The sequence below is a fragment of the Rhea pennata genome, chromosome 3 (genome assembly GCF_028389875.1).
Source record: "Rhea pennata isolate bPtePen1 chromosome 3, bPtePen1.pri, whole genome shotgun sequence".
NCBI lineage: Eukaryota > Metazoa > Chordata > Aves > Rheiformes > Rheidae > Rhea > Rhea pennata.
The window spans coordinates 79,241,705-79,263,104 of NC_084665.1; the positions used below are offsets into that span (position 1 = coordinate 79,241,705).

General features: G+C 39.7%; 1 protein-coding gene across 3 annotated transcripts in view; it reads right to left on the reverse strand.

The window, feature by feature from the left end:
• Positions 1–5,341: 5,341 nt before the first annotated feature.
• Positions 5,342–21,400, reverse strand: part of ARMC2 (armadillo repeat containing 2) — a 70,305-nt gene continuing 54,246 nt past the window's right edge. For 2 of the 3 annotated variants that reach the window (XM_062570988.1, XM_062570989.1), the window contains exons 13-18: positions 18,309–18,630; positions 16,803–16,925; positions 14,789–14,902; positions 13,262–13,394; positions 10,421–10,578; positions 5,342–5,971 (exon numbers count right to left, since the gene is read on the reverse strand). In XM_062570988.1, the coding sequence (XP_062426972.1) occupies positions 5,835–5,971; positions 10,421–10,578; positions 13,262–13,394; positions 14,789–14,902; positions 16,803–16,925; positions 18,309–18,630 (987 nt within the window). In that variant the 3' untranslated portion in view covers positions 5,342–5,834. The remainder of the gene's footprint in view (positions 5,972–10,420; positions 10,579–13,261; positions 13,395–14,788; positions 14,903–16,802; positions 16,926–18,308; positions 18,631–21,400) is intronic. The other variant, XM_062570990.1, reaches the window with a different exon arrangement.

The window sequence follows — 21,400 nt, forward strand, 5'->3', positions numbered from 1 at the left end:
CTTCTTGGTGTGTTTGTGTTACTTTACACTTTTATTCACTGGTTTATAATGCTGCCTTATTCATGGATCTGTTATATTAAAGACTTCTAAAACAATTGAGACAGTAACTGAGCAAATGTTCTTAAAATGACCAACTGTGAATTTTTCAAAAGAGTCTGAAATACGAGGAGAAAAAGTTAAAAAAATGCATGTAGATCTTCACTGAAACTACAGAAGGAATTCCTCTCATACCAGCACAGCCTCCTGCTCTTTTCATCATTCCCATAGTTCTCCATCGTACAGTCAGGCAGGCACTGCTGTATCAGTTCTCTCTTTCCTCACAGGTGGTATGATACAGTTGGAGATTTCAATTGTATTTTTATATAATCAATCACCTCTTTTCAATAACTAGCTTTAAATATTGTTTGGAGAATTAAATTGATTTTAAAACCCTCCAGTAGTGAACTTTTAGTTCCACGTTAGGCTAGTGCCAAACAGATACCTGGCATTAGAAGGGCTAGTCTGGCTGTACAGCTCTGACAGGACCGTACAAGTGACAGACAAACTGCTGGATGTGTTCCTAGAGCTGGGTGTGCAGTGGGGTTGTACACTCAAATGTTGCAGAAACTCCTGCCTGCCTGCAAGAAGGGAGATGGATACTGCTCCAGCCTTATTTGTAAGGCAGGAAAGAAAGGGATTTACCCAAGCCCACATGCAGAATTGAGTTAAAGACAGACCTCTGTTCCCTGAGCTAGTTCTGAATTAGCTCAAAGTGGTTTCTGTTCAAGATGGAATAGTCACCCCTTCCTGCAGGACAGCACTAAGAACAGCGTTCTGATGCACACGGAACATTTGTACAAAAAGAAATGAAAGAAGGTGAAGCTCTTACAAACCTGATGTCCATGGCCTTAAACTGCTCATCATAAAGACAGATAAACACACAGTTGCTTTGTGGGTCCCTCCAGAGAAAGGTGTTACCACAGAGATGTGCAGCTTCTGGCCAGGGTGGCTGGATTACATGAGGTACTTTGCCTGACTGCTGCCGTGACACAAGAGGAAAGAGGCTGCACCGTCCGTTCTTACTCCTAAGGAGCCCAAGCAAACAATACTTGAAAACTAAAGCCCAGTGTAACGGCAGAACATTCTGAGAACAGTTTTATGCTTACAGTCCAAGAAACTAAAATACCTGAAATGATCTAGGGGAGAGCAATTAATAAACTGTCACAAAATTGTGACTAACAGGAAGCATCTGCTACTTCCTCTTAACTAAAAATACAGGATTTTTAAAGTTCCAAAAAACAGAGCAAAACTTTCCTGTTTAAGGGCAAATTATAAAACTAAACTATTCCTAAAGACGTACAAAAAGCATATTCCCAATCTGTCTGTAAATGAAGTTTCTGCAGGTTTTTGTTTGTTTGTTTTTAAATCAGAGAGAAACATGAAACCTTTTAAGAAGGGTAAACTGTCCATTTCCAGCCAGAGAGCTCCAGATGCGCACAGGTGCATGCACATACTCCAAGCAGGACAACACTGCTGTGTGCAAGTGGCTTCATAACCATTCTCAAACAGAGCAGTAACTAACTCTAGTGAGCATGCAATATCTGGACTAAACACAAAGCTATTTACCTTGGAGAAAGGGCATGTTTATAGTTGTTTTACTGCTGGTGCATTTACACCCCATATGCTCACATTCAGATTCTTTTGGATGCATTCTATTCAAGTATTCTTGTATGATGTCCAATGGCAAGACTAAAGCATGGCTCAACCCTGGGCTGTACACAGTTACTTTTCCAAACCAGAAGCCCAGTTGTACACAGCTGCAGAAGACAAAGACCTATAAAGTCACTATCAACCAACCCTGTTACCTTAGGAAGATACCATTTTTTTTCTAACTGATTTTGTTTTTCTAACTGATTTTGTCCAGTTTCAGTTAAACTTGAGCCTGCTAATCCCGTAACTTCTGTTAAAAAAAAAAAAAAAAAAAAGGAGAGAGAGAGTACAAAACACCCCCCCACACACACTTGGCCTCAGCATTAGTCTTTTACACAGGCAGACACAGCAGTCAGTTGGTGCATACATGGTTGGTCACATAAACACAGTAGAGAAAGGAGTTGAATATTTTTAAAAAACTGCTAAGGATTTTAGACCCGCTCATGGGAATCCACACTTAGAAAGTGACTTACAAGCAGCGACCTACATTACACAAGGGCACTGCTAGGATTCTCTCAGGACTTATCTGAAGAAGTCCTTTAAGGAGCTCTGATAACTTTGCTGCACAAACACATGGCATCTCTCTAAACCAGAAGGTTAAAAAAAAAATTAGTCATCTGTCTTGTGACAGTAATTTATTAAAGCAAGCAGATATTTTTCTGCTTTTACTAAAAAGCAGCTCCTGCTTCAACATGCACGCTGAATTCTGAGCATTTCTATTACTGGACTGTCTAAAGAATTTCAAGTGGTATCTACTGATTTTGCTAAGAAACACCCACCTTCAACTGGGGGTCATTTGATAGCAGTTTAATGAAGAAGTTCATGAGAGACCTGCATTTACCTGCTCTTTCTACTTATCCCAGTGTAATTCTATGTATAATTTCTATGAAGCAGTCCTATGCTCTCCAGCCCACTGATCTTTCTTAGGAGGCCCACAGGTACCAAGATTTTTTATCCTGCATTTAAGGCAGCTCACAATAAAAACAGAGATCTTTCATTTGAAAACAAAATGGAAGACCTGTCAGAGGCTATGCCATTCCCTAGCGCTTAGAGCCCATTAAACATAAGGCACAAGTAGTAAGACAACACAGGTGGGAGACAGCTGAAAATGTCTAGTGTTTTTCCATCAAGAACATGGAGGCATTTGTGATCCCTAGAAGAAGAGAACAAGCAAGGCTGTTAAGCGCAGTGGCAACTAAAGTTGGTGGAGGACAGTCTTAAATACAAAAAAACCCTTAGAAGTCATCAGAAATGCCATGGAAGTGTCCATCACCACACAGAGAAGCTGCACGGCATGCAGACCGCAAGGACTGAGGAGCAACACTGCCCCTGCCCCGGCCTGGTCTGAGCTGCCCTTGGCTGGTGCCAGCTGTGAGCCCAGGAAGCTCACAGGCAGCTCCTGCAGAGCCTCAGTCCGCAGCTGCAAAGTGCTGTGGCCCACAGGCAGCAGCGATGGCCCCTGATCCTCAACTCTCATGGGCACGTCAAGGGTCAGTGACTTTCCCCAAAGGAAGACGTAGGTGGGGGGGCCTGAAAGGAGGCCACTCGTCACACAGAAGAAGGTGGTGCTGCACTTCCCTTCACTCCCAGCAACAGCATGGGAACACCCTGTCTGCACCAGCCCAAGGCGAGTGAACTAAATGGCTGGCTACAGAATTTTGTTCTTTAATCTGTGCCTAGAGAAATGCAGCAGATCCATCTGCCCGCTGAGCAGCAATGAACATTCATAACCATCAGTGCTCATCTTCCAATCATCTTTGCAGTTAAGTTTCACTTCAAAAGTTTGTAGGCACACACACACACACCCCCTTCCAAAAAACCCAAACAAATATTAGTGACAGAGGGTAAAAAAAATTGCTCCTTGAACAAGAATGAGCTGCTGAAATTTCTAGAGAGCGTCTGAATTGAGATTTGTGGCAAAGTCAGTCAAATGGTGGGAGATGCCATAAGAGTACATCAGAAATTCAACATTTCAGGGCTCATAATCATTACCTACGAATTCTGCTCAGAGAAAAGCACGGACTGGTGCAGCTGCACAGGAGCCAGAGAGCCTCTGCTGGATGCGCTGTCTGGTGCACTGAGGCTTCTGCTGCCCTCTCTGCTTTACCTGAACGAGGCCAAACACTCAGGCTGCCCCCGCTTTTTTCCTCACTGTGGAATATCCAGAATTTGCCTCTGTTAGAGGACACTTTTCACAGCACTCCAGGCCTGTGTTTGGAGTTTAACTGCTACTGACTGAAATAACTACCATTCTCCTTGAACAGATTTTAAATGTCTACATTACTGCCACCTCATGGACTTGAGCAAAAAGTCACTATCAGGCTGCCTTCTGACATCGCCAGAATTTGTCAATTCTGATTAGACCCACTGACAGCACTTGGCCACAAGGCCTTCTCCACTGCACTTCCACCCTGCATTACACAGCAGGGTGTTCGCCTGCCTTTTGCCTTGATGCGAATGCCAAGAACAAATGCCTCCAGCACTCTTCTCACAAGGGAATACTTACCCATCATCCTTTCCTTAATACCCCTTAAAAGCAAACCCATTCTCTTTTCCAAGAAGCAAATGTGGCACTGAAGCCATTTATCTTCTCCCTAAACTTCAGCTAAAATTAAAATAATAAAAGAATTCTAATTGAGATCTTTTTGAGTTCAGCAGAGCTGTTCTTAGAGCCAAACCACATTCAACAGCTGAGCAGTCTTCTCTGCAGATTGCAGTGACAGAAGCTGCTATGCGCACTCCAAAGTCACTCACTGCAGGGCTCTCCTCTGCTTCCCAGCCTTCTCACAGCATCTTCTCACCTGGACACACAGGTCATGGCCCTGCCAAACATGCCGTGGAGCCACGGGGTGGGGGGAGCTCAGGGTTGCTGCTTCAGAAGAATAAAATTCCTCTGCAGTAACTGCCAGGCTGGAGACTTGCCCTCCTGGCACATACAGTGCAGCATGAGGCTGCTGACCCCTGGGACAAGAGCCAGGAGCCCAGCAGTCACCGCACAGCAGTTTATTCTTAGTAATCTGAGATAGGAGAAGAGACAAATGGGTCAAGTCTGTAAAGCTTTCAGCAGCCAATTGGGCTGGTACTGCCTGAGGCCAGTCATGCACTTGCTGAACTAATCCATGAGCTATGAACAGGGTCTTCTACACGCTGCAAGGATAAAGACTGATCAATAAAAGCAGCCAGAAGCAGTCATAAAGAACGTAAAGGACGTACGGGACCCCCCTTGGATGGGGACATAGGCCCAGGGGAGACAGCTGGCCTAGAAAAACCTCAAAAGTACTGGCACATGGGTGGCTCCTGGGCAAAGAAGGAACAACTGAAAGAAGAATACAGCAGACTAACTGAAGTCTGATGTCAGGGTAATGGAATTTTGCCTTACGACACAAAGCCCCAACACAGAAAGACACCTCCTTCCAGCACAGCTGGACCTATATCCCGAGAGCACTGATGGGGAAACTGGGATGCCCTAACCACACAGCATCTGTAAACAAAGGCTTCTCCCTGAGGGGAAGGGGAGCAACTGTCCTCCTGACCACTGAAAGCGTCTGTGAAAGAATGAAGACTACAGTAAAATACACCAGAATTCCCCATCAGCATTACAGTTATTCTGTTGCAGAATTTTATAAAAAATAAAAGACAAAGCAGTGTGTCAAAGTCTGTGGGTAGATGTGGCTCATATCATATAACATTCTATTACAGTACTCTTTGATACCATAGAGATCCAAGTACCCAATGGTAATTTACCTTTTAAAATTAGAAGCTTTGTTTCATTTTGCCAGCAAAGAAACATAATTATTAGATGAATCACATTGAACAGCTGCTTGATAAGCTCAAAAATACTGTAAAAAGTAATTACACACACCAAAATTTCATACAAGTTTCTCAAAAAATAGTATCCAGTATATAAATGTCAACTTCTACTCCTTTAAAAGTCATTTTTTCCTGTGCTCTCCAACATGCAGCAACATCAATGTACAGGTGCATTAGAAATAACATAACTGTTCAATTTACATCACAAAAATTATTTTGCAGTGTTTTCAATATATTATTATATATTATTTGCATCTATCGTTATGTTATTACCTACAAATATTTCAGCTATTTAAATACTCCATAGCCAACCTCTGATTAAAATGGAGTAATAGTCAATGTTGGGAGGAGTGATGGCTTTGAATTCTCTCCAGAAGCTTTTCTGCCACAGGTTTGAATTCTGTTTCCCAATATATCTTGTTGCAGTCTCTTAAATCTCGGTCAAGGCTGTAATCCAATGATAGCCCTTCATCTATAATCAAGGAAAATATCATTACCAGTTTTGAATAAAACACAACTGTTTATTTTTTTGACCAAAACACATGCAATTTATCAGTTGTGTATGTTCTTGGCTTAAAATCAACTCTATTTAAATTAAACTAAATATCACTCTCTGAGGAACTTAGCTTTAGTTGAAAATAAAGGATGCAAGGGTCAGAAAAACAAAAAAGGTTTTGTGGTTCTGCTGTTCTCATACCTCAAAGGTAATAGCAAAGCTATGTGTCTAAGGTCAAGCATTTATTGTGACTGTCAGCCTGGAAACTACTTGAATTTGAACATTATCCATAGAAGTTTTGCTAATGCAAGTAATCCAATTCACTTAACTACATCAATGTTTTTTCCTTTCACAAGTCACTCTCCTAATATGGTTTGTGTAGTCTGTTTCAAAGTATAGCTATCATACCTAAAGCACATGGACCATATTAGTTATTAGAATACTGATGCTCTCTCTTCCTCACAAACTTCGTAAACAAAAATAATAGGATGAGAGAGAGAGAGGGAAAGTTGGGAATGAAAGGAAGTCATCTTGTTTTACACATGTTCTCCTTCCTCCATTTTTCTTGGCATCAGATGTGGCAATGAAACAAACCCTTACAGAAGAAACAAATCAGTCCTGAATCAGGAATCTACATTACAAATACAACTGAAAAGGTGAATAAATGTTTTAAAGACAGGAGCTTAGCACAGTTCAAGAGAAAGGATATTGGACAGCCTTGAGGCCATAAACTGACCTAAAATGAAAGTATAATCCTCCACCCAACAGGCAGCATGACTTATCTTTGTCCTAGACTATGTAAGAGCACCAGATTCACTATTTGTTAAATACATAACTCTGTAAAAGAGCTTCCTGCACATACACAGTAAGTAAGAGAGAAAACTGGAGCTAAAGAGGGACTTCAGTTACCTATACTTGGAGCCAAACTTCATTTAGAAAAAAAGATACTCAAGCAAAAACTATCAATATATACAAAAATGAAAAGGTCCTTATGTAGAGTATATGGCCTGAGTTATAACAGCTATAAAGGACAAGATTACATTACTCCTACATGGCAATGTAGGAAGTTCCTTCCCAGAAACTGCAAACAGCCGTTGACTTCCATGGTACTACAGAGTGTTTCTAGATTAGTAAAATTAAAGAGATGCTGAGGATAATTGATTGTGAGGTAGATTCCAAAGACATAACACATTAGTCTAAAATGGGGCTCTGCATAAAGAGAAGATATCATTTGCAACAGAGACTTTCTGTAATAAAAAAAGTATTCTTTCAAGACGGAAAGCATGATGCTCTGCAGAAAAATATCTTGTAATCATAGAAAAAAAGCCAGCCTAAAACATCAGATCCATATTCAATGGAATCACAGAATAATTTAGGTTGGAGAGGACGTCTGGAGGACACCTGGGCTAACCCAAAGCAGAGACAACTTAGATCAGGTTGCTCTGGGCCATGTCCAGTTGAATTTGAGCATGTCCAAAGATGAATAATCCACCCCCCCCCACCCCCGGGCAACCTGTTCCAGTGCTTAAACATCCACATGGCAAAAAAAAAAAAATCCTAATATTTAATTGGAATTGTTGCAACTTGCAACTCATGCCCATTGGCTCCTACCCTATCAATGGCACGGTAGCCCAACACATGCAAAATTAATCTCAGCAGCACAGAAATGAGTAATGGACCCTGAAGAGGAAGATAAGGGATTACAGTTTGTTTTCAGGCAGAACCGCTTGGCCTATTCCTGAAATGGTTTTCATACCCAAATTCATTATTTTCTAATACACAATAACACCCATTTCTCCTTTATATTTGACAGCTGTGCCCCACAGATGCTAACAGGAGCACCCGTAAGCCAAAAATACAGAATCACCGAGGCTGGTAACACTCACCCACAAGAACAAGGAGCAGAATCAGTTCAAAAGCTTAAATGTTGAACCGAAACAGTAAATTTCCCAAAGCAGAATGTGAGCAACACTGAGGATCAATGTCCCACATGTAAGCTGTGCTTCTTCAAACAATTACTCAGGACTCTCCTCAAAACTAGCAAAATTGAGCACTGGCCAAACAGCATACCATACCTGCAAGCCCAGGAACAAATCAAGAACATTGGGTCTGCATGTTATGGGGAAACCTGAAAGCTAGAGTTCAGGCTTTAGTCTGCAAAGGCTACCCAATTAAAAGTGAAGGGGTAAGTGAGCAGAAGAGAAGTCTGGAAAAGGAGAATGAGGAAGAAGATAGAAGTGTGCCCTGTGCACCAAACAGAACTGAATGCCCATGCAGAAAGATGTTTTTAAGATTGAGGTTGATCTCTGCTGTTGCTCCTGAGGGAACGGGTCAAAGCAGAGCAGCTGCATGGGGCAAGAAAACATCGGCCTCACTCCGAGCCAATAAAGTGACACAAGACTCTAGAGCAGCTAAAATCCCTCTCCCTGAGAGAAGGCCAATGACAGCGTGATGGGAAAGCAGAATTGGCTGCTGCATCTGAGGCTGCTGGGATCAGGCAGGGTAAGAAAAAGAAACACCACCTTTTGTCCAAGCTTCCTTAGTAATAACATCTCCTTTTTGGTCTGTTTCCTCTCCCCCAGTGGATTCCCTATTATAGTCTCTTGTCATCTTGCTCCAGGTTGGAGAAAGAAAAAAAAAGGGGGGGGGGGGGAGGAGGAACACTAAGAGAACAGGTGACCTGGAGTGTCTGCAGTTCCATGCTCCATTTTTTGAGCTCCCTACACATTCAAAGGGAGCGTGCTGGTGCTGACGTACAGTCCCCCAATTGTCAGAAGTTGCCTCCTGCTTCCTGAATGATAGAATCAGAGCAATGACAGTTCATGGCTGTTACCGGATACAATGGCAGGAGGAGGATGCAGGACAAAATTAAGCAGTTGCTTAATATTTAAAAATTTGTTGGCTCCTAACACACAGAGGAAGCAGATCTGATGTGTAAGATGTGCTTTTTCTACAGTCACTCTTCTGACTACAGTTTACAGGAAGACTAGCTTTCTGATATAATTCTGACATTTTTAATTAAGTGTCATTATCAGTCTGTATCTGGCGATTGCACAAGAACTTCCAATTCATGAGTGGTACAAGTTAATGAAGTTCCAATTACTACCCAGCCTGGACTCTGCAGTCAAATTAATTAATGGAATAAGTAGTGTTAAGTGTAGAGGAAAAATTAGAAACATTAAGCATTATCCAAAATGAAGATACATATTTTTTGCTGCATGTTGGAAAATTCAAGCATGATTGTGACTGGAATGTTTGCAGCTCTGCTGCAGAATGTTAAACAGTGCACTAGTGATCTTAAAATGCTAACTATTTTCAGACAAATAGAAGGAATTATTGCCCCTACTAAAAGCAAGGAATGTAATGCAAAGAATGATTTCCAATAATGAATTACAGTGATTTTGCTGTAACTAGGAAAAAAAAAAATCAAAGGCATCCACCCATTTTTTTTCTGACTGTCCAAACAAAGCACAAAAAAACATGGGGGTGGGAAAATCCCACTTTCTATCCAAGTCTGACCAACATGCAGTCTTCCCACAACAAGCATTAATTTGTAATAAATTTTCAATTAAAATCAAATCAAAATCAATTAAGGTTTGCTTCATTTTCCTTTACATTTTAAAGCTTTTTTTTCAAAAAGATACTTGCAAATGACCTACCCAAAGTAAAATCAGAGCCAAAGTAGTGCTCATAAACTAAAGCAGAAAGATTAAATACAGTGACTATGGAATTATTACATAGCAATTAAGCAGTATAAAATCCAAGGCAAATATAAATGTGCAGATGAAAAAGCCAATTGGGCAAGCAAAGCAGGGCCCTAACATTCACTTGTGGGCACCTTCCAGCTTGTATTTTCACTCTCCCTAGCTTCAGGGAGAAGATGAGAAATTGTAAGGATGTCCTTGCTCACAGGGAGACCATGGTGAGAAAGAAAGGGCAGCCATGGGACCCTTGTCACCTGCAGCCAGCTCCGCTGGTCATGCCACACAGCCCTGGCTGAGGGGAAATGCCACACTCCCAGGCTGCCCAGCCTCTTCTCTGCAATAACCAGGTGCAACAGGCCAGAGCTGCTGCTTCTGTAAATCCCTGCAATTACTTTTGAGGCCAGCAGGGCCCACATCCAGTGAAAAGCATGTTTTGCACTGAAAGTCTATGAGATAGTTGGCTCAAGCAAACAAAAAGGCATCTGGTGGAAAGCATTAACGGCATGCTAACAAGACAAACTCGAGTATGGAGTGACAGCAGCCAATTCCATCTTGGCAATCTGTAAAATCTGAGGGAATGTGCTGAATGGCAATAGACCTAGTGGCAATAGTCTATGCTGGCCAAGCTCTTTAAGCTGCACTTCCATCTAAACAATCCTGCTTGGATTTTGTCCTTCAGTTTCTCTTACTAGTGAAAAGAGACCAAGACTGTTTATCTTACCCAAGAGTGATGTGAGCAGCTCTAGAAGCGTGTCAGTATCTTCTCCAAAGCACGAGGCCGCACTGGTGATGTTTTCACTGTAGTTCCACAGGGTCTTGCATATCAGACAAGCCAACTGCCAGTCTGCCGGCCCAAAGTCTTGTAAACAGTCAACTAACCTGTCAATATCAAACAAAAACAGTATTTTGCTCAATGCTCTTGAGCCTAGGCAGCCTAGGAATGTGTGCATACTCCGTGAACAGTTGCAGAAAAATTCTACATTAATAAGCTTAAGATACTTCTCTCTTCCTCAGTACCCTCTCCCCTTTCATTTAATCTAGTTCCTGAACATGCCTTCTTTTTTTATATATAGGCATATATATGCCTGCTTGCATCTGTCCATCCCCAGTAACTTCTGAACCCAATTCATAGAATCATAGAACCATAGAATCAGTAAGGTTGGAAGGGATCTCGGGAGATCATCTAGTCCAACCCCCGTGCTCAAGCAGGGTCACCTAGAGCAGGTTAGACAGGGTTGCATCCAGGCAGGCCTTGAGTGTCTCCAGAGAAGGAGACTCCACAACCTCCCTGAGCAACCTGGTCCAGTGCTCCATCACTCTCGCAGGGAAGAAATTCCCCCTCACGGTCAGGCGGAACTTCCTGTGCTTCAATTTCTGCCCATTGCCTCTTGTCCTGTCACACGGGGCAACTGAAAAGAGTTTGACCCCATCCCCTTGACACCCTCCCTTCAGGTAGTTATAGACATTGATAAGATTCCCCCCCCCCCCCCTCAGTCATCTCTTCCCCAGGCAATTGACCAATTTCAATCATTACTTCATTTCATCATCATTTCATTTAACCATCTCAAAAATACTAAAAAGGTATTTTTACCTTTTTACCTTATAAAGAAGTTTAGCATCTCAAAGATAATAAATTCCAACATATTGCATGACAATCTGACTAGCCCTAATCTGCAGTACTACCAGAACAGAAGGTTTAGCTCACACTGCAGTTTATCAGGCACTAAGAGTCCATCCAGGAACGAGATGATATATGAATTCAGAAAAAGCTACAGTCAGAACTTCTAGCGTATTACACATCTGAGAATCTAACCAAAAGTCACAAATCCAGAAGAAATCAGGTTTTGCTGCTACTTCCACAACTCAGAATTACATGTTACATTCAGTGAAGTCTGACCCACTTTGCAGATCTCATCCCTTCTTTTGTTGTAATCCTTCTACCTGCATTCCCAATGGATTCCTTTCAAAGTGTCAGTTTTATCAAGGACCATTAAATTCCTAACCTTTCTCCCAACATGTCACTTCCTTGGAGACATCAAACATAGTCTACATCTTAAACAGGACTCTGAAATTAAGCTGCCTGCACCAGCTTACATAAATTGTTCACCTTACCAAACAGCAGTATTTATGAGTCCTAACGCTGCAGAAGTAAACATTACTCTTCACCTGCTGTCCCTAGCCATTTCTCCAATAGTAATCCTTTCACTGCTGTTTTCTTCCTCACCTCACGACCCCCACTTTCTCTCCCTTCCCTATTTCATTGAGAGATTTACAGTCTGATGATTAATAAAGGGAACATAGGATAGCTATTACTTTCAGGTATGATCAATGTAATTGAAAAGCAACCAAAAAGAGGCCAATTGCCTTTTCTCTCCTTTCTGAAGGCAGTCACTGTTGAAGACTGGGAGGAATCTGATCAAAAGCAAAAAGAGCTTGCTCTAATTTTTAGAAGTTTAATTCTCTGATGAGACTGATTGTTTTATCAGGGCTACTACATATTTGTGCAATAACCTCATTTCTAAATATCCACAGAGTTGGTTTTGCACAGTCAGGATGACCTCCTTAACAGTCACTTCCATATTCTACAGATTTATTCCACATTGTCAATATTTTTCCTGCCTTCTTCAAAAATTTTCAGAAAGTGTATAGAAAATGCTATGTTATAGAAATTTCTAACATTTATTTTTCAATTAGCCTGTAATTTATTATTATTGTTGTTGTTTTTCAGCTTTCAAATTTTGCAACACAACCAGAACACGGGAAGGAAAGATGAGCAGATTATGCCCTGTTTACAATGCATAAAAGAAATAATTGTATGGTGTATGAACCTGAAAGCATTTGTTAGGCATATTGTTTCGTAAATGTGGGTTTTATCAACAGCTTTACAAGCATCAGAACAAGATCTTTCATGTTGCTCCAATTAAAATGCATCCGCTATTATCTGAACATCAAAGCCACAAGCCTTGCATCTACAGTGGTTTTTCAAGATGTAATACCACTTACAACATAAGTAAGCTTTACATTTGAACTCTCAGCTAGGAGAAGCTACTCTGTGCTGAACATGGCTACATCACACAGTTCTCCCTGCAATACTATTGAGTAGCTACAACTTAGTAGTTATAAAAACTGTAAGAGATCATATAGGGTAAAATAGTTTCTGAAGTAATCTTCACACTTGCAACATGCACATTAATGGTGTCTATTAACTGCAGATTTAGCTTTCACAGGATCCAGTTAAGTTGAGCACAGCACAAGCAGCTACTGCAAAGTCATGCCATAGCTACTGCATTGTATGGTACTCTCCTCTGCTGTATGTATGCTGAGGATCTTTTGGAGCTTGTTCCATGGTTGTTGATAATGCAATAGCTCAACCACTCTATAATGCTTTCTCCAAAAAAAAGATGGAAGAATATGAAAGGCTCTTGAAGACTTAGATCCTGAATAAATATTCAGTATGTATCCCTTTTACAAGTTATCGGCCCCAGTGGAAGAAAATCTGGCTGAAACCCCTAGTCAAGACTTCTGGAACTTATCTTTTTTGTAAGCATACTCAGGGACTTACTTCCCAATTCCTCCGTCTTCCTTCAGGAAAGCTCGTTTATTTTTATCTATAGTGAGATTGAGCAGAACTCCACAGGCAGAAAAGCAGACATCTTGATTCTTGGCATCAAGTAAAGCAATCATGAACTTGTAAACTGGATTGTAAAGAAGAAAACAAAATTACTGAGAAAATAGACTTATGACACAAGTGGCATTACAACATACTAACTAAACATGTATACACAGAAAGCAGTGTGTATACATGTGTTTCACTGAAGCAGGACATACTACCCGAAAATGTAACCCAGTAGCCTATTATTGTGAAGTTGCTAGACTAGGCACAGGAGACAGCACCAGCCATTACACCATGCTGAACATCAGTTTCTTCAGCTCAGCAACCACAAAATTCTAACTAGTTATAAAATGCACCAAGGTAATAGAAAGATCCAGTCAGAAGAGGTAATTTGACTAAACTGAATTAAAGCTTTTATCTCCAAAGTATTACTCTCCCTTCAGGAGGGCAGGCAACAGAAACTGCTTGAATATAGCACTTAGCACTCACTGAGTTGGCCTTAGACTGTGCAAGTCCAGCAGGGACTGCTGCAAGAAACAGGCAAGAAGCAGATACTGGACTTGCCACATGCTGTGGCACTCGCTGGGCTCTGAAGTCCATAGGACGTGGAAGACAGCCCCAGTGAGGTAGTCAGTCTTGCCTAGCGGAGACGCAGCCTCTTGGCTCTTCCCAAGCTCAGTGCTCTGACATCATGATCTCTCCAAGTGAGAAAATTCTACCCCCCAATCGAGAGCGCTCATTGGCAACCACCTACCAAGTATCAGCTCTTCCACTGCTGACAGAGGCCTTTCTCCTCCAAAAGGAGGATCTGTCCACCCTTAAAAGAATGGGGTTTATATTCTGGCATATCATCTCATTTTGACCACTAACAGACAGACGCAAAAAATTTAGAGTGAATTGATGTTTAATTAACTTTTATAACACACCACCTCCGGATAGCAAGGAGCTGCCATGCTACCCAAAGCTCTTCAGACACTAAAAGGAGAAGCACTTGAAAAGGCTTGTATACTACTTTACCTAGAGGCAAACGAGAGGTCCCTTTGCTGAGGTAGTCAAATATCTTAAATGCATGTTACAAAGTGCTATAAGCTATCAAACATGGGAATCAAAAACTTGTAATTATGAACCTAAATGAGAACTAAGGTGGATTTTCATTTTATATCAAATCACTACTAATCTCCAGGACTTGAGAAATAGAGTAAATTTAAAAGGAACACAAGGTTTTTTTTGTAGTATTTGACTTCATAAAAACTCATGCTAGCGACATTTTTCATACTACAATTATTTCCATTTTAATGAAGTTGAAATAAAATTGTGTTTATAATGACTACTATTTGATTCTAAGATTTGCGTCATTTACAAAATATGAGTTAAGATTGCTTTTACCCTTCAACTGACACAGCTTATTAGCAATCTTTCATTTTTAGAATATGAACATTTAAAAGCAGCATTCCTACAAATGCAAAAGTAACTCACTCTTTTTCTGTATGATGAAGTCACATATCTCATGATACTGGGAAAGATTGCCAAAGACTCTTACAGCCTCCACAACTCCATCCATACTGTTGCTCATTAACAGCTTTAAAAGCACTATTGGTTTGTAGAGAAATGAAATAAACACAATTACTTGTATATTACAAACACATGCTTGGTTTTTTTTTAATCAATAAATATCAGAATGCAAGCAGCAACAGATAAATGTAATAAATGTGAACTGTTATCTCTCTGGTTGCAATGAAATAGGTGAGCAGATGGCAGAACAACAACTAAGTTGTGTGGGGCATTGAAGACGAGACAAAGAGCTCCAACGAGAAGGCTAAATGAGAAGGAATAGATGAGGAGTTATGAAGATAGCCTAAGTACAGTTGTAGTAATGGACAACATTTGTGCTATACAGTTTGGAGTGGGCTCATGTGAAAATCCAGGAACACGAAGAACGAAAAAAAAAAAGCAGTGAATGAGAGAAATGACTAGACCCTGAACAGAGGGTTTTATGGCAGGACATCTCCTTAAACTCCAATTATTTGCTGACATTAGCCTTATTTTCTCTCAGTGCTACTGTAACAAGCAAATACGTTTTCTCTGAACTGCTAGTTAATACTGCCCTCGGTCTGAAACATTTATTTGCTGCTTTGTCCTTCGGCAGTTTCACATGAGTAGCATGCAACTTCACCAGAAATAAAGAGACTTCAGCATTCCCTAGGAAAAGCAACTATCATGTAGGCTTTTGCTGCGTGGCAAGGGAGCAACACAGAAAGGACTTTTACTAGTCTGTGATGAAGAAAGGAATCACTGAAATCAACCCGTCATGTAAATGACTCAAACAGTTAACCCATAACACTTCCACCACAGAGGAGAAGAGGTAGAGAGGGAAGAGAGAAAGAAAACAGATTGGCTTCATTCCCATCACTTCCTTCTTTGAATACTGCAATAGTGAATATGTCTTGAATTTGTCTTTGAAAATAATCAATTCAGATATCTTTGTCTTTGAGATCCACCCAGTTGCAAGTATTCTCAAAATGTCTCCTGAAGAAAGAAACCTGCCGGTTTTCTGTCAAAAGATTTTCTCTATCCTTGTGAGTTCAGACAGAGAAGAAAGGTGATGGCATTGATACCACATGCTAACAATAAAAATGGGACAGCGAGAGCAGAAGGGAGAGGGAGAAAAGTACGGCTTTTGTCTGTGATAAAGCAAGTTTTTCATTCTTCTCCAGCTAGCATTAAGAGATGGCTGGCTCTTGGGGAATAAAATGACTCACAGTACAACAGCAGAACTGTTAGCTAAAGATGAAGTGACATCTAGCAGTCAGGGCACTAGGTTGAAAGACAGAATATTTTTTTCTACTCCTCATTCTGCCTGCTGTGAAAACATCAGCCTCTGTCTCTCCCCATGTCTCGCCTACTTAGAGAGCAAGGTATTCAAGGCATGGATTCTTTATCTTTTGTATAACATTAACACAATGGAATAAGAACTCAGATGCAGTTTCTACACCTCACTGAAACATGACTACTGTCTGTATTGACAGGGGAGGGACTCAGACCATTCCTACACTGGCAATGGATTTATTAGCCAGAAACAAATAAATTGTAGATATAAATCAGAGTTTGAAGGTCTAGAAGGTAGTGAGAAGATAAAAAAAATACTTATCACACAGGAAATAGTTCTGATTAGAAGGAAAAAGCAATGTGATTACTTTGGTTCTAGCATATGGATTTTGAACAAGTTTAGTAAAAGCTGCTATGCAGAAAATAACATGATACATCACTCTGGGAGAAAAAGAAGGGTTTTGCTCAACAATCTGAGTATTTCCACACAATCACAGAATTATGGTCCAAAAGAATTAGAAACTGCTAACAGAAGAATTTATAAAACTTATATTCCTACGCTATAATACTACGAAATACTATCAGTGTGTCTTTATTTTCTATAGCAAAATCTAGCGCATTTAACTTCCACTTTCAAAAAATTAGACAACTTAAAAGTCCTTACTTTCTGCAATATGTAGCTTCTTGTCTTCAATTGCAGAACTCCTCACTTTGTAGTAGGATAAATTGTTGATTGTTGCTGCAGCATTGATAACCAGCTCCTCACAGTCATCAATTGACTTGTATTCTGATATTAAAAAAAAATTATATATATATATATATAACATATGTATATGACACACCAGTCAAACTTAGAAAGTTTTTACAGCTCAGAAGCAAACTAAATCACAGGTCTCATGATTGCAGAACACGGACAGTTACACTCTTCCTGATCTGCTTGAACCATAAAGGTTATAGCTATGGTACGACAGTTGCTGCTCCAATCAACTGGACCAGTACTCTACAAAAATTCAACCTCATTCAAGCTTCTCGCATGGACTTACAAACTTTCACTTCCGGATAAGGTCACTGAAAAGAATTGAAAAAAGTTTGTGTGCAGGAACATGCCTGTGACAGATCAGACTGCAGGCACAGAAAAATATCACAGACTATTACACTGAGATGTTGGGTACCATGACACATTAAAAAACCCCACAACTTCATTATTTGAAATATTCTCTCTCTTAAAAGTTCCTGACAGAAGGAATGTTAATCAATGTAAAATTTTCTGGTGCACTGGCAAAGTCTAAAAACTGGTTATACTGATTCAGCTAGTTCAGAATGTCTCTCAAACCAAGGTGAAGGAATTAAAAAAGAGATTTCATTCACAGGGAGAGAGAATATTTTGTAGAAAACTAATTGAAATGGTACTCAGGAAGCAGGGAGGAGGCCAGAGAGAAGCTTTGAGACTCACAAGCCCTTATAAAAGATTAAGATCCTTCTAACCTGGGAAGCTCTCATAGGAAAGAAAGAATCTATGGAGTTGGAATCCCACGTCTGGTGGGTAACACAGCTAAGCTGGCATACAAACAGGTTGATTGTTTTTAGATAATATTTAATGTTCTCATAGATCAGAAAAGACTGAGTTCTTTGAAAGACATCTTATCACTGCTGAACTCTGTTACTAAGAGAACAGACTCTCCAGCCCTAGCTTATAATTAAATTTATAAAGAGAACAGTGAGTGGTAAGGAACTGCAGTCCTAAACCCCAGGATGGAAGGAAAGTTATCCTATCTCCCACCCAAAAAGAGATGAAGACTGGAACCCCACCACCTCATACACACAGATACCTCTTATAATATGAACTCTAAGAGAGAGATGTTTAAAAGAAAATTCTGCTTTGTTTATCTTTAATGATCAAATCTGCAAATCTTATCATTGAATGAAGAAACCTCTTTCCCCCTAGACACTGAAAAGTCAAAAGCAGCAATGCTTCCACCATCTCAGACAGGCTTTCTATATAGTGCAATTTATGAGGACCAGCAGATTGACTTTGTTATTTCAGCAACAGGATCAATTTAGTTATGGCTCACTCCAAGTAAGGAGTTTCTCTACCTTCTCCCAGTAGAGAAATCTTGAATTTTTCTTATAGACTGAACAAAAATAACACACACTATATACGTTTTATTACCTAGTACCATAACAAGTAATTCTACAACACGATGAGCAGCTGCCAGAGCTGCCCCTACACTGGGATGAACAGAGAGATTGGCCAGCACTCTTATCAGCTTTATAAGAACATCTTCTGCTTCTGAAGGATGCTTTTGTTTTTTCTTTTCTCCTCCTCCTCTTTCATGGTTCCATTCTTCTGCATTCAAATCAAGTTTATGGTAGATTTGGAATAACGATATCAGTGTGTTAACACTTCCTTTTTCTTTAAAAAATTGCTTGCGGGCCTCGTTATTTTTTGCTGTTAAATTCCCAAGAATGAAGACAATACGGACAACCAAATCCTGCAATAAAATATATAAACCATATTACAGGGAGAACAATTAGAAGCTATTAGCTGCTTAAGATTTAATTTGCTTCACAACTGAGTTAATAGCAGGTCCAGAATAACTCAAGAAATGCTACATAAGGCAACTAGGAATCTTTTAAAAAACAACCCTGGTTAGAGAAGAAATTAAAAATATTTGACAGACCAGAATAGCACAGCACTGGATTAATTACTAATGATTTGTTTAATAAGTAATATATTTTTTTATCCACAGTAATCTTAAAACAGCACTTTATATAACTAGAATAATCATACAAGCCTGAGCTTACTAATCTTTCAAGCAAGCAAATGTCAGCTGTGATGGCTTCCCCTTTTCTCTAGGCCGTATTAGTCTTGGAAAGGTTTCGAGCAGTCTTCAGTGTTGAAATTCATTAATTCTGTTACCTATTGTAGAAGACTAACTATCTTGATTTCTTACTGTTAAATCCGTGTTAGCTCTTAGCCATCTCCTTGTTAAGTCCAATTGCTTACAGAGAGCTGAAGTAGGTGTTCTGGGTGTTTGGGGATTATTTTTTTTTTTTTTTTTTAAACAGAAATTTAATCTAAATTGACTGGTGTTTGATCCCCCCATTCTTTCTTTTTCTCTTCTTCCTAAGGCAGGTGACAAACAACCATGCCATCCTTCTCAAAAATTCCAGACATTACCCCTTCTGGCCCTTTTATAAGTACCAAAGGGTAAACTTCATCAGGCCTAGCTGTTTTGAAGACACTTAAATATACTCTACCTTATTCTTCAGTGATAAAAGAATTCAGGATGGAATAGGGGTTAGTCATTGGATCATACTCAACCTTTTCAGAAAAAGAAAAAAGGCATTCCATCTGTCAATAATTTTCATCGTTTTTGGAGCAATTATTTTCTTATTGTCTTCTTACAATTAACATACCATAGACACTTTTCCCATTTCTTTTTATGTCCATTTCTAGCTGCATCTCATTTTGTAGTCTGTTTTTTCTGTTTTGTTTTTACATGTTCTTGCCATTTATTCTTACTGGCTAATAAGACCTACTTTCTAATTTTATATGTTATCTCAAGATCTCGTGATTTAACCAAACTGGTCTCTTGAAGCACTCCTATCCTGCCCTTCAGAGGAATATAGCACTGTATCTCTCACTGCTTCATTTCAGACATATTGAGATAGCACAGTGTTTTGGCAACAGAAGCAGATATTAATTGAACTGGCCTTCAACAACATCCCATCTCATTAGGTTTTATCTTAACAGTACAAGTAAGGTAATATTGTTTCTTCAACTACAGCACTGCAGTCTCTCCTTAGCTGCTAAACTGCTATACTCACACTAACCCAGGATTTTAGCAAACAATTTACATGGTATTTTTCTTCAAATACAACAATAATACTCACATATAGTCTAGACCTACTTGGTATTAGAAACAAATTAACTAGACACAATCCAACTTGTTAAGGTATACATATTAATACTGAAGGTAATCAGTGAATCCATCTGTACTTTCACACATGATTTCACCAATAAGTCTCAGGTCTTAAGCCTCTGCCACAAGACACTGGCACTAACAAACATCTACTTAAAGTCAAGAAGGTGAACGTTGTCCCTTAATTTGTGAAGCAGGCAGTTTAAGTGAAGAATAAGTTCTCTTATCTGTATGTTTAACACAATCACTCTGTAGGACTTTTTTTTTTAAACTAGGCATCATTATTTTTGCAAGCATCTAAATGTCATCAAGACAAAATTTTTATGACCGTTCCTACTGACTAACCACTAAGAGCTCTCACCTTTGCTGGCACAATTCCCAATTCACAAAAGCTGTAAGAATTTGAAACAAACAACTGATGAATCAGAAGAGAGAACTGAAAAAAGCAGGCAGTCTCGTTTGACTCGTTTATATTGCCTTTCTAATTTTGGTCAAAACAGTATCAGCCCAGCAACGGCTCTACCCAATCAGACGACAGACAAACAGGTACTGTACAGCAATCAACTGATATTTTGAGAAGTGTGAGCTCAACTGTTCTTTCCACCTACAGGCTATCAAAATAAGCTTATAAAATACACTTCTTTTTAGCTAAGCACATCCGTTTTAATAGCATATTATCACAATTTCATTACCTCCCAGTAACAGTTTAGCTAGTAGAGTCAAATAAAAAAAGCAGGTACAACTTCTTCTGAGCTGCACAGTGCTCTAAGGTTCATATTTTCATTTTTGGCTATTTTTTTTTTATTTAAAAATGCTCATTAGGTAAGCACTGCAAGAGTGAGAAACACCAAATTAAAATTGCTGTGTAAAGAAATACATATAACGATGGAACCGCATCTTGAAACCACTTGCAAGAATAAACCTGTACAAGGCCCTTGGGCCTTTCTGCACTTAAAGAAAATATCAGTCCAAATATTTTTATACATCTCCCAATATTTGGAGTATTTCCTAAAAAAAAAATGCATGGAATCTCATACATTCCCGCACCGACACAGAAAAATCACATACTGGTTAGTTATTGGATTAATTTATATAATATGCATGGTATTAAAGAAAAATTAGCACTAGAGTGAGGAATTACACTGTTCTTTCATCTTCCTATACAGAGGCATTCATGTGAGACATGCTGTCCCACAGTGTGCACCCAAACGTGATTGGAAATAGCTATGTGAGACCACACAGCTTCACTTACATAAACAACTTGCAAGAAAAATGTCAAGAAAAGCTCCAGAAGAACTCATTTCTTTTTTCTTTTCTTCCAATCTGTCCAGAAACT